Source organism: Rhynchophorus ferrugineus, unplaced genomic scaffold, assembly GCF_030347505.1.
Source record: "Rhynchophorus ferrugineus isolate W39M unplaced genomic scaffold, kcgeb_rfMv2 rfM4, whole genome shotgun sequence".
Classification (NCBI taxonomy): Eukaryota; Metazoa; Arthropoda; class Insecta; order Coleoptera; family Curculionidae; genus Rhynchophorus; species Rhynchophorus ferrugineus.
The window spans coordinates 23386079-23400653 of record NW_027472583.1 but is presented as its reverse complement, the minus strand read 5'-3'; the positions used below and the strand labels follow the sequence as shown (position 1 = coordinate 23400653).

At 33.0% G+C, this 14575-nt stretch overlaps 2 protein-coding genes across 3 annotated transcripts in view; one reads left to right on the top strand and one right to left on the bottom strand.

Moving 5' to 3' along the window:
- The window catches only part of LOC143195950 (fatty-acid amide hydrolase 2), a 26251-nt gene extending 18681 nt beyond the window's left edge, over positions 1–7570 (top strand). For both annotated transcript variants that reach the window (XM_076403494.1, XM_076403495.1), the window contains 6 exons: positions 852–963; positions 1018–1178; positions 1660–1887; positions 4977–5132; positions 5193–5372; positions 7423–7570. In XM_076403494.1, coding sequence (XP_076259609.1) covers positions 852–963; positions 1018–1178; positions 1660–1887; positions 4977–5132; positions 5193–5372; positions 7423–7521 — 936 coding nt within the window. In that variant the 3' untranslated portion in view covers positions 7522–7570. The remainder of the gene's footprint in view (positions 1–851; positions 964–1017; positions 1179–1659; positions 1888–4976; positions 5133–5192; positions 5373–7422) is intronic.
- Positions 7535–14575, bottom strand: part of LOC143195949 (alpha-glucosidase 2) — a 21631-nt gene continuing 14590 nt past the window's right edge. Inside the window, exons 8-11 of the mRNA XM_076403493.1 lie at positions 13384–13509; positions 13148–13331; positions 9917–10136; positions 7535–7868 (exon numbers count right to left, since the gene is read on the bottom strand). Of these exons, the coding sequence (XP_076259608.1) occupies positions 7575–7868; positions 9917–10136; positions 13148–13331; positions 13384–13509 (824 nt within the window). The 3' untranslated portion in view covers positions 7535–7574. The remainder of the gene's footprint in view (positions 7869–9916; positions 10137–13147; positions 13332–13383; positions 13510–14575) is intronic.

Genomic DNA, 14575 nt, shown 5'->3' with positions numbered 1-14575 from the left:
AGCTATTGAAAAACCATTTGCTTTTAAAAAGTAAAGTGTCTATATGATAATTTCCAAATTTCCAACGGAATATTATCCAATTCTTGTACCAAAATATCGAAAATAACAGTGCAGTTATGGTGATAGATGGCTATTGTATAGGCTAGCGAAAATGTTGGATGATATGCTGATGTTTCACAAACAAATATATTTAGCTACCCGTATGGACGCATTATCATCTTAGAATATGGTAGTTTTTGACAACAATATGCAACAAAAAAGTTCATAAGCCAGTGATATGAGGAAAGGACTAGCTGAATACCATGATATTACCCCCCAAATTATATCGGAGCCTTCACCATACTTGACTGTAGGAAACAGACTGGATCGTATGCTTCCTTTGAGGTTCTCATACGTAAACCCGACAGCTTATAAGAAACAATACCAATGTACAAACACATTCTCCCAATCATCAAATGCCCAAGTTTCATGATCATATGAAGCTTAACATTGACCTTTAATATAAGGGATTATACAATTGCTTATTACTCGCTCATATTACTCAAGTGATCGTTGAATTCTGCTGTCACTTTTGCTGCGGTAGTTTTATGTCGTCTGACCACAATTCCCTTTAATGTTCATTGGTCTCTGGGTCTCTCAGTTAACTTTAAGTTTTGCTCACTATTTCCCTTTCCCGATAACGTTTTATATTAAAAATGAACCTTGCAGAGACTGGTCAATTTGCTTTGAAAAATATAAAAACCGAATTTATTGTTTCCCCAACGCTCTAATTCATACTGAATACTACACCCAACATTCGCATTGTTAAAGTTAAATAATTACTGGTAACACAAATATTTTATTTATTGAAGGGAGCTTTATTGGGTGCCGGAGCCTCACTTATTGGCATAGGCTCAGATATTGCAGGTTCAATAAGACTACCAGCAGCCATCAATGGAGTATTCGGCCATAAACCCACGCCAAGTAATTAAACGAAACGTCGGATTCAAAGCAAAATAAAACAAACATATTTTCCAGAAATGATTTCAACGAAAGGACATTTTCCCATAGGCCAGGATGAAAAATATAGCGAATTCATGGTCATCGGTCCACTCGTCAGGTATGCAGTCGACTTCAAGCTAATCATGAATATTATGTGCGGCAGTCGAATCAGCTCTGATTTAGAACTTATTCATCCCGTAAGTATATCCAAAATCTATTTTATACAGTCTATCCAAAGTTTTTTTGTACATACGTCATCGAGATGTTTAATGCATTGCCTTTTTGCAATTTGTAAATTAAAAAGTTAAAAAGAGACACAATGTTGTCTGATAAGTTCGAACAGGTAGACAAATGAGCCTGTCAAAGTCATCCGGTTGTCAGATATATGCAAAATTCTTGAAAGAAACAGTGATAAGAGGTTTTAACTCTAACCTATAAACTATTGTGGCTGCATAATTAACTGCGGTTTTTAGATGTACTATAAAGTTAAAATAAATTATATTTGATGACATTTTTGTTCAATTATTTAATTTAGATTAGAATTTTGCTGTATGTCAAATCCAAACTCAACTAAAACTCAGAGTTAATACGGCAACACTGCGACGTTGTGACGTTACAAATTTAGATGACGTATGTACAAAATACGTTTGGATAGTCTATATGTATCTAATATTTTAGGTAGACATCAGCAAGTTGAATGTTTATTACGTGGAAGGATTAAATCTTAGATATTGTCTACCGAGGGTTGCGAAAGAAATTGTTTGCGCCATCAAGAAATCGGTGAGTCATTTGAAAAGCTGCGGAGCAACAATTCACAACTGCGATTTCGAGGAATTGAAGGACGTTACAGCTGTTTGTGGATCAGCTCTGTTCTCTCTGAAGGATATACCAAACGTTTTTAAAGGGGTAAGATTTAATAATATATTTCTCCCATAGGTATATGCTCTCATAACTATTTTTTTGAACAAATTGGAGATATTATAATTCATGTAATCACATCAAATAAAAATTGTACTTATTAATTACGGATTTCTTTCAAATTCACACACTACATACTCTTCGGCATAATGGATACGAAATCGAACTTAATTATCTCTTATAGTTGTAGGCTATCGTTATAGGCTTTCGAGTTATAAGCTATCGAACATATTTCAACTGTCCGGTACGTTTTTCCTTATTCAACAAAATCGAAAACAAGTATTATGAATTCCGGATTTTGTTCAGATTCACACAATAAGTACTACTCAGCATGATGACTACGAAATAGCTCTACAATTCGAATTATCTCTTATAGCTTCCCAGTTATAGGCTATCAAACATTTTATGGATCAACTGACGTTTTTCCCTATTCGACAAAATCGAAAATTGGCTTTATGAACTACGAATTATATTCAAATTTTCATAATTAGTTATTAGCATGCGAATTGCATTATAGTTTTCGAGCTATGGCCTATTTAACATTTATAAATAAATGTTGCTCTGAAGACATTCTGAAAAGATTAGTCAAAGTAAGCTCTCCCACTCCTTATATTTTTGTTTGGTACTTTCAATTTTCTGATTGGCCATCATACTATGAACAAGCAGGGTTCTAACTGGTTGATTACACAGCCATGACAAGTGTTTGTTTAAACAGGACAACCTGATTAAGAGAGCTCAACCCTTGAACACACAATGTGCAACGTGAAATGGCGGCTCTTTCTAGTAGATTGCGGATTTTCCTAATAGCTTAAGTCGCTCTGTATAGTAATTTTTATCCACTTATACTATAGTGCATTTAAACATTTATATAAAAGTTGACTAATTTGTTTATTTATTGAAAAGTTATTATGCTTTGAAAATGATCATTTCAGAAGGACAGGTTCGTCATATGTTTCTTTTTTAGTGTAACCTGTGAAGAGATTTGCTTTTACTTCCATTTATTTTAATTAGTCTAACGGCCAATCGTTCAACAGGTTCTTTAAATGCTCTTAGATACCTAGGTAAATAAGCATATTTTATCTTAGGAAATCACTGCCAAATATTGACCATAAAACAGCTCCAACTCACTCATACAAGACTAGTTATCAAGTGAAGCTAGTTAAGTGAACATTTGTATAGTATTCTCGTTCATGAATCTTTGTTAAAACGAAACGAAATTGGACTATTTTTGAAACAAATGAATATGAGAATCTCGTAGTTACCCCGATGTTTGTAGCGTAACACTTTGGTTTCTTGATGATCATTCTTGATGATCGGCCGTAACTGTTCTAATGATCTTGATCCATGTCTTTTTAGAGCTGCATCTCGCCTATCCCATCTAAAAGATTAATTTTGCCACATAGATATGTGAGAATGAGAGAGAAAGATATCATGATTTTTTCTCAACTGTAGACTGACTCTTACTTCTAAACCGAATAAATTTATTTCTAATTCGATTACTGATACAAACATATGGAACTTACCTTTAGCATTGTATTCTGTAATCTCAAACTGAATCACTGTATAAGACTCATGGCCATGGAGAGAATTCTTGATTTATTTTTCCACAGGCATCATGTTATTATTTCAGCTCTATATGTCATATTCTTCGCACTTATTTTAACTGGATGCCGTTGAAAATTATAATCGCAGACGATCGGTTATAAGTCTTTCATTCGTTATTTCTGAAGGCAACTCTGTAATGACAGATACAGATAAAGTACCTTGTGAAGAATGCTAGTACAAAATAATATCTGGAAGAATATAGCGCTAGCATAAGTGAACAAGACATCGGTCAAGAACTTTATAGCATTAAACGACATGTCCTTTTTTAAATATATTTTTCAGTATTGAATTCGTAATATTTTGGATGGAGTGGATAGACGATATCTCCTGGTGAACACCTGCTAGGATCTTAAATTTTAATGACCATTGTAAGATACCTGAAAAAATGCAATTGTTAGGGGAGTTTGTGAGTCTATATAGATGTTTAGCTTCCAGAGTCACTCAAAATAAAGGCCAATGTATGCAGCACATTGTAAAATGCAAACCAATATAAACCATAATCCCACGCTTTCCACATCTAATACGTTACTCCATAAAATGACTGAGATAATATTATGTACACAAATGTAAACACAAGTGTAAATCTCCAAACTATTTAAAGTTCTTGTAGGAGACTTATTCCTCAATAATGTTATAATTATAACATAATCTCTTTTTTCCAATTTGGAGCAACTCTTTCAGCAAATCTCATTTTCAATAAAGTGCTTTGATGGCAAATTTAAGTTTGAAATAATAAATGATTCTGTTTTTCTCTGTACATCTCGAATTAAATTAGGATTTTTACTATTTTAATAAACTCGGAAATGTCAAAAAAGTGGTAAAAAAGATTGACATCCGTAATTTAGCAAAAAAAAACGTGTTTGACTTTTTCTTTACTTTTTCATAGAAAAATTTAAAGACGCCACCTCATTACAACAGCTATATCTCTGGAAATACATTAAATTTAGAAAAATCCTCTAATGGGCATAGTCTCAAGTAATTAAGCTTTGAAGACCTGAAAACAATCGATTTTTTCACATTTCTGGACTAAAACATACATTTAATCTATAAAGATTTTTTATTCGAGCTTAAAAAACAGTAAATTAATATTTTTGGACGTCTCCTGTATCCGAGATATTAAATCATAATGGTACATGATCGCACATTCAGTACTTTCATGAACATGGGATGGTCAGTTTTCTCGCACTTGTGATATTCATGTTAGCTAAAGTTCTTACAATAATTCATTTATAATATTGATATGTAGCTCATGTAGGCCATGCGGATTCGTTGACGACTTCATCACCCCAAATCCAACAAACTTCTTTCACGTATGAGTTATTTTTTCTTCTATTTAGTTTTTATTATTATATCAGTTGTATTTCCTCAAATTTGTAAAACTCAAGTCATACACCAAATAGTTTCACTCTTAAAACTTTCTCTCTAAAAATATTGTTGCTTATTAATATTATAAATATATTTACATTTTTTAGGAACACACTCCTTTTATAATAGAACTTTTGAAGGCTGCTCTCGGAAAATCTAAATTTACATTTAACCTGATGCATTTCTATGTGCTGCAGACGATATATAAATACGTGGTACCAGATTATTCGATCGAAAATTCGAAACTAAAAGCCTATATGTTGGTACGTATGAACCTGAAGAATGAGCTATAACACAGAAATGAATGAAATTTCCTTCTATAGGATAAACTTGGTGATAACGGCATCATGTTATTACCCACGTTTACGGACACTACCCTGAGACATAATCACACCTGCATGAAAAATGGTTATGCCTACTTAATATTGGCAAATGCTCTGGGTCTCCCAGCGACGAGTATACCATGCGGTTTTGACAAGAACGGCATGCCCATTGGCATTCAGGTAATATGATCTTAATTTATAAATATATTCATATAAATAGCTGTATAGTCTTCAGAGGACATCACTAGATAGGAAAATTCATCGTATGGTATTTTTAATTCCCTATTTTTATCATCAGTGAGAATTTTGTCTCAACTAGCGCTGTAAACTATCGAATAAAAATAGTTGAAACAATCAATAGTCGCAAAATATTCAAACTAGTCGATAGTCAAGAAAAAGTTAAATGAAAATAGTAATTACCATTTCAGTCAAATGCACAGTTTGAATGTTTTTTTTTCTGTTCGTGACATAAAACAGACAAAAAAACGACGATAATTATTTAGATTTGTGTGCTGTAGAGATCAATTCATTTTAAAAAAATTTAAATTGACAAGTGGCTATATAAAATTAATTTTACATTTTAGTGTTATAAAAAACTTAATAATAAATATACTTAATTTTATGAAAAAAAAAATGGAATAATTTTTTTTATTATTTAATTATTAGATTGTTACTAGTTGTTTCCGTCTAACCTACAATTTATCTTTATGATAACTTAAATCTAGGTATATAACTAGTAGGACCCATCGGCCCTACCTCAGTCTCTGGTGAAATAATGTTTATACTTGTCACACAATACACAATCAGATGGTTTGATTCTTTTGAGTCTATATCCTGTTCTGGTGGTATCCAAAAGATGCAATACTTCAATATTCTCATGCATGAATGGAGTCTTTCCTCATGCCGCCTTGCAATTCTCTTGATTACTTGACTGACTGTGGGTATCTGAAGGTCTCGACATAGGTAATCAGTCCTATAGTATTTTGGTGCGCCCATAATACCTCTCAGGACTTTATTCTGAAAAATTTGTATTTTGTTTATATTAGCCTTCGCAGAATATCCTAATAATTGAACTCCGTATGTCCATATAGGTTTCAGTATTTGCTTATATAACAGCAATTTCTTATGTACTGATAATTGTGATTTTCTTCCAATTAGCCAGTATATTTTCTTATATTTCAATTCCAGTTATTTTCTTTTTATCTTTATATGTTCCTTCCAGCGAAGTTTTGCATCAAGATTCATTCCAAGATATTTAGCGTTGTTGCTATATGGAATGATAGTATTATTTAATGCTAGTGGTGGGTACAGATTTATTATAGTAAACAAAATGTCTCGGAATTTTAGCACCAGGGTATTCACAAATATTAAGCAGCAATTTGAAATTTATCAAACTAAAATACCAAAACAACATTTGCCCGTTTATAACCTCTTATCACTAATGTTTTGTAGAAGTTTGCAGACATTTGACACCTGAACGATTTTAGCAGGCTAATTCAGTTATATGTTCGAACGTATCAGACAGCATTGTATCTCTTTTTAAATGGAATAACGTGACGGGGAAAATATTGTCTGGTATTAAAACAATTTTACAATTAGCAATAGGCAATACATTATACATATTGATTATGTGAGTTCACTGATATTTTGATAGAATATAACAAATGTTGTATATGTGTAATTGTACATACAGGAAAAACAATTAAGAGTCAGACGTGCTTAATACAGATAATTGTGGACTTTTAACATTATCCAGCTGTTTTTAAATAATCAGCGAAAACTTCTTGAAAGGAAAACAATATCTTCTTTCTTTTCTTTCACCAGACACAACGATTCTTAGAACGGGTATACATTTTACCGAACTCCCTTTGATTATAATTTACGAAAAAATAGTGCTAAAAGCACTCTTTTTCATGACATGTAAACAGAAAATGGCGCCTACAACATAAAAATCCAACAAACAAACCATAGAAATCACATGAACCATTCGAACATCCTTTAGTCTCTTAGCAGAGCTATTCAAGAAAACCAATATGATGAACAGAAAAGGTGATTGTAGTGTCATCTAGATATTGGACGTCGTCAAACCTTGCCCAAATTTACCTATAAACTTAAGTATCTATCATCACTGTGATTAAAAACTACAAGGACCTTCCTGTCCGCTTAATCACTGACCTACGAAGTTTTTTTTAGATGCGACAACTTTAAAGACACAATCAATTGTTTTTAGGTTATAGCAGCACCATTCCAAGACCGCCTATGTTTTGCTGTAGCAGAAGAATTGGAACGACGATTTGGAGGATGGATTCCGCCCCCAGAAAAAGGATAAACAAAACAATAAATAAAATAAAATAAAATTTATTTAAATTATTAAAAAATTTTTTATATTCCGTCTAAATCATTAAGCATTAAGGTGTATGAGGTATTATTATTTTTACAAAATTTGTCATTGGTAGCATTTTTGTGTTCTTTGTAACCAGTAGAGCCGATATATCCATAATAGTTCACATATCCCATTGAATATTCACAACTGCTAGGAAGGTCGTTTATTGTCAGGTTTCGTTCGTTTAATTCAAAGCTGAGACGGGTGCCATCTTTCATAAGTTCGCCATTAGCTATGCAGTTTGACGAGTTTGAACAATCCGAAGCAATATAGAAGTTAAATATATTGTCATCCTAAAACAAAACAACACGTTTTAGCATATGGTGATCTATTTAACATTACAACTGGACATTAATTTAATTAATAAACTAAAATTTAATTAATTAATTAACACGTTACATTTAACATTACATACGTATGTATAAGGATTTTTTTTCTAAAAGACGGCTCTAAAGTTGCAAGTGGACTTGAAAGATTTCAAAAACAATACAGATATAAAGCTAACATCATCCATTTACTGAATCAAAATGTATCACGCTTGGGTGGGTGGGTTTTATGACGATGACATTTTAATGTCCGTCTTTCTTAATTTCTTATAGGACTAATTTCTTCGGTACTCTCAATGAAATTATTTTCTAAATTAGTCAAAGCGGTTTCCCATTCGGCCTATCATTATTTAATTTATTCATGTCGCACATTCCCCTGAAGAAAAATTTGGTAAGCGGGCAGTACGCGGACGAGACAGTCCTCTTCATTAATGCGCATTCAGTAGATCTAAGAAAATGCCGCGGCCATTTGGTTAAAGCTGTCATAGAGACATTTGTGCTGACCAGTTTTTTACTTTTTAGTGAGTTCCTTATTTATTTTTTGAAGTCGGTTCAATTTTTTTTAATATTGTATTTTTCTCTTTTTAGTGTTAGATATTTACTCAATAAAATACGCAGTTATTTTAATAAGTATTAAAATGTCTAAGCCAAGTAAATGTGCAGCTCGTATGAGGACAAATAGGAATAAAGAAACAGTGATTGAAAGTAAGGAACGCTTCAATCCCCGGGATCCGCTACCTAATCTATGTCATTTGACAAATATTCTAGCCAAACTACAACCACAAAAAATGATTGCCTCCGTTGAGAATCGAACGCGTGACCTCCGCGTAAGAGCTAACGCTCTAACCATTAAACCGTAGAAGCAATTGCCTGAAATATTTCTACAACTTCTTATATGACTTCTTTTTGTTCTAACCTAAAACCAGGCAGTGGAATGCATGACGCATATCTTTGAGCGGAGACTTGTCCTAGAGTGACAAGTTGGACCGGGTAATGCGGGACTGCCTCTGGGCTTATCAATACACTAACCCGAAACCGCCTCACAGTTGATCTCAGTTGGTCACAGTTTCCTGTGAATTTGAGTATTTCTGACAAACTATGGAGCATTTAAAATTCTCTTTAGGAGCTTATTTTGGAAAACTTCAAGCCGTTTCACCGGGTTGGGTGTAATAAAGTGGAAGTAGATATTAGATCCGTATAAGAGTACGAACTGTACGAACTACGTACGAACTACGAATTAATATCGTGTAAAGTAAGTATTTGAAGGAGATGGTAAGTCTACTAGAAGGGCAGATCAGATAATATAGCAGGTTTGATATCCCCGAACCTCTCTGGAGTTCTTATATGATGTGCTTAGTGTTTAAAAAGCAAACTGAATGACTTTAACACTGAACTACTTTATCGACTTTCCGTCACAACATTTCATCATTAAAATAACACATATATCTGACTATTTTAAATTAAAAAAGTAGGTGAAAGATTTGTACATAATTTTGAAAGTTGAGGGTTTCTCCCCGTTATTCAATTTCCTCGTTTCCCCCAACAGACCCTGACTTGGTCCCAATGGGACTACCCCGAAAGTGCACTCTTTCGAATAACAAAGGGATTTTGAAAATCGGTCTAAATAATTGGCGGAGAAATCAGCGAACATACATTAAAAACAAATACAGTCAAACATAGACCTTGCTCCTTTCTTGAAGGCAGTTGAAAACCAACCATTCAATACTTGACTGATAGACATAACACACTAAACACTGCAACTTTTTTGTCATACATAACGGTAAATCATAACAAAAGAATGGACATGTTTAGTAATCTAGTTTACAGTACAACCAAAGACAAAAATCTTATAGCAATGGAGAATATTTAATATAGAATTAAATGAGTTGTCATATTGCCGTGCAAAAAGTAACAACAAAATACTTAACATAAAATATAATGAGTATTAAGAAACAATAATAATGGTTAATAGTTTCATGCCTAAATAAATATTTTTTACAAACCAATATACTTACTACCAAAGCAACGATAGTTCCTTGAGCAATAAATGACACCCAGTCAGTTTCGATGATATCAATCTCCACAATATACTTATTTTTCTTTTCCGGAATGAACATAGTGCCACCCCAAAGTTCGTACCAGACTTGTCTCTCAGGTGGAAGGTACACTTGAAGTCGCCATCTTCCGGATGTTAATGGATGCGCTACGATAATATCACTTCCAATCGCATATTGACTAAAATAAATGAATATAAATTTATTATGATAACTTTATTTAATATGATTTAAAAGGATATTTATTCAGAGAAATTGCTTCATTAAAATATATTGATAGAATTGATTTAATAGGAGGGTGATTCAAATGTGATGGAAACAAAAGGGGTGGATGGCGCTCATATGTGTTTTGAAGGTCGTGACTTGAGTATGATAACTGGGTCCATTACGAAAATTGTAGCATAATTTTTTGACTACGACCATGAGTGGACCTCAAGTGCCGACCGCGATAGCGCAACGTATTTTCATTCATTTTCTAGTGTGGGAAGGCGTTAAAAGGACGGACATTTTTGTGCGTTTGCGAAACCAGTTTGGTAGTGCCTGAGTAAAGCCGTGTTTAAATGGGCCAAAGCATTCAAGGATGGCCGCGAAACCATCGGGAATTAGCATCACGATTGTCGACCGCGAACTAGCATTACATGGGTGCACATGGGTGCCCATGGGTACACTATCACACTTCCGAAAACAAAATGTCGTCTAAAGAGTGGAGAAAGAAGAAAGAAGGGCAGTCAAAGCGAAGACGAATTGGTCCGCAGGTAAGGTTCTTTGTACGATATTCTAGAACTGGGGCGTGCTGTACGTCGATTTCCTGCACGCCCAGAATACTATTAATTCTGCATACTACTCTAAACTTCTGAAAACACACCTATTTGAACCAGCCTCGTACAACAAATCAATTGTAACGATCCAATAATAAATCTATTTTCGCATTTCTTTAGTATTTCGAAAGTGTATCCTAGAAAAACCATGCTGTATCGATCCGAACATCAATCAAAGGACGCTAGCTCGGCAGACATCTGCAATAACACTACCGTTCGAATTTAGTAGCGCAATATACTACACCTTGATCTCTCCATAAGTACAGCAAGATATTATAGCCATAAATATTCCGCTTCGGTGTCAATGTGAATTACTTTCCTGGAATAAACCCTTAACTTTTTACACTTAGGATTGTCATGGTACAATCAGCCACAGAATACATTTTTATTTTTGCCTGCCAAGCAATGAAATCGCGATATTAAAAGGACCGGAAATTATATTTTCAGGCAATTCGTGTGTTTTTAGACCCCGATCAAACTTTCGATAAATTTGGCATAAGGGTTTAAAGCATAAGACTAAAATGCTTCCTGACCAATAATCATAATAGAGTTTTATATAACTGCCAGATACTTCCCAGATTCCGATTCTGTCTTATAACACAAGATAACACAATTGAATCAGCCTGGACAGAAAAATAGCGCATCAAAATGAATCAAAATAAATCAGCACATATTAATTTTAGCAACAAAAGAATCAAGCAAAAGCCTGTATATAAAGAAGAGCAAGGAATCCCATTTGGAAATACTGCCAAATGTCTTGGAATGATTATTGAATTAAATTCGGGTCGAAGCCACATCTTAAGAACCTATGCAAAGAGTTATTGGGTAGATATTCAGCACTGTCAGCTTATAATAAACTTTTGCTTTAACAACAAGGCTTGTTCCTTCCAAAATAATAGAAATATCATACAGAGCACAAAGACCTGAGGTAGAAGCTGTCGATAACCTTTCGTATCAAGGACTATGCCCGAAAACATGAACAGAGGCTAATGATGGTTTTGTCAGAAGAGAATAAAACCATTTAATCTAGCTCAATGAAGTTATAAATAAAACTCTGTGCGCTTTAAAAATATAAAAAAATATATATATATATTATCCTTGGAAGAATAACTACTTTGTAATTTAAAACTGTAGAAAATTAGAATAAACAAATGAGTTACTAGTGTTAACCTGCTAGATTGTTAAAACAACTGATTTTAAATATTCGTATGGTAATTGTTTTCCTTCTTTTTGGATTTTTCTCGTCACATATACAAACCGCTAAGAAAGGAGATTCATTAGCTGCAGCACAGCCTGAAAGAGAGTTTTCGAGAATTTCAGCTTTTTCCGTCTTTAATACATTCGCTGCGTTTAGTGGTTTATCCTTACTAACCATCACGCACCTTCAGGTTAAACCTTCACGCACGCTAACACTCAATATTCCTACTATAACGCAAGAGAAATACTGGAACGTATAATTGTATGCTTTGCTGTCGCCAGATAGGTATCCGCAGAGTGGTCTCAGCACCATAATAAATAATTGGCAGGCACCAAACGCATCTAATGTATTAAAGTTTTCCAAATCTTTGTCTTAGAACTTAATGCCGTTTTTACCACAGACATCAAAATGGAAACAAAATTTTAAACCGTTGAACCCAAAACCAAAAATTGTGATACAATACATAAGCATACTTTTTTTGATTGGCTTTTCTAGTATATTTCTTCAAGTAAAACAATAAAAATAATGAATGTCTGATTAATTCAATAACAGTAAATGGGACACTGTGATTTTATGTAGATAAATATTAAAATCATTGAATGTTTACAATTAATTTAAGTTGTTTATATTGATACTGCGCATTTTCTTTTGATAAATGTATATCATATACAGCAGTTTGATAGCATAGATATCGATAGTGAAGCTGCAGTTGTAAAATTTTGAGGTTATAGTAAGTATTTTTATATTAATAATCATAATTGTTATTCAAAATATAAGATGTTTTTGTAATTACCGTGTATAAATGGTTAAACATAAATATCAAAATCAGCATTCACAACGGGCTATGTTGTGTTAGATCATTCAGAAAAAGTTACTCGTTAGAGCAGAAAATGGGATATCCATATTATTAGTTGGTACTTCTTCCAATATTATGCAGTTAATGATATTTAATTAATATCTTACGATTTAAAAAAAATATGACATAAAGATATTAAAAAAGTTCGAGTATTGTTAATAATAGAGCCTCCAAACTCCTCCAGAAAAGCACAAAAAATAAACTGAAAACTTCCCAATCTACTATAACAATTATACAATAAATATAAATTAAAATTGATAAAAATATGAGAAAAGGAGCTTAGATTGGGAAGTTTTCATCCGATATATATTTATACACACCCCTCCAAGAAAAATGTAGCTGTATCATTAAAATAGTCGAAATATAGTGGCCGAACCAATGGCAAACTGGTAGTAATAATCGTATAGTAATAATCTTGAAGCATTTTGCGCCTCTCGATAATCTTCCTAACAAGATCAGTTGAGTAATTGGTATTTAAATTAGATGGATCCCGATAAGGATCACCTAAAATTGTAAAATGCAATAACTTCATCAGGTATTATTAACAACTGACTACCTGATGACACTCGAAAATACGGCATTGTTGCTGCTGCTTCGTACCACCGAATACAGAGCGATTCGTGTAGAATTTTGTTATAAGTGTCCGTGTCTCCACAAATTGGTAAACCAACCATATAATCTCCTAAAATAAATAAATTCAAAATTTTATTAATTAATTGTCAAATTATAGTCAAACGTCTTTTTTAGAACTTAAAATGAATTATCTCTATAACATCTGTAATAACATTTAGAAAAACCATAATCACTGTAGATCTTCTAAAAACCTTAATTTCCATTAACCTCTTTTAATTTTTCATATCTATCTATATAGGCAGCACTGGAAAATCGGACAAGAAATAACTAGGATCTAGATTAGAATCAAAACTAGGATCAGATGTTTCGAAGTTCGAAACCCACGTCAAGCAGTAGGTCCATTCCAGATAAACCCTCATTGGTAACAAGATATATATAACAAACTATATATAAAAAATCTATTATATCAAAGAGGGGGAAGCTACCTTTTTATCTTTCATAGAATTTATATATTTCATATAGAATATTCTAAATTAATTATATTTTTATAATAAAAGAGTTGCACAAAATATTCGTGAGATTAAGCGACTTTATCCATATCATCTAGTAGGAAAAACTGCAAATACTTTTTCTCCAGGCTTATATTATACTTTCATCATGAATATTATGTTATTAAAGGTATTCTAGTAAAGCTAATTTAGTTATTATCGCCAGTCTTCTTATTATTTTGCATATACAAATCTGGATACAACCTTGAAATGAACCTAACATTAAAATCAATACTGTAGATGTTACGTACGTCAAGAACCGCACCAAATGTTTAACCAGCCCTTGAAAATAAAGCACTGGGTCTAACAATTTACTTAATAAACATCAAACTGACCAATTTATTGGTCGAAACATTACATATAATGGGAATAATTATCGTCATCAATCTAAAGCCAGTACTTTACTTAAAGTTTCTATTCATCAATTACTATCTTGCAGTTAGTATCCCAGAACATACAGTTGATGTCATCATGCTCCACCGCCATAATGAACAGTACCTGAGCAAACGTACTCGGCTATTAGGTCAGAATGTCTAAGGCTAGGAGCCTTAGAAAGGAATTGGCAACATAAGTTTTCGGAATGAGTTTGATATTAGTCTTGGTTTAAATGGCTTTTCTAATACATAT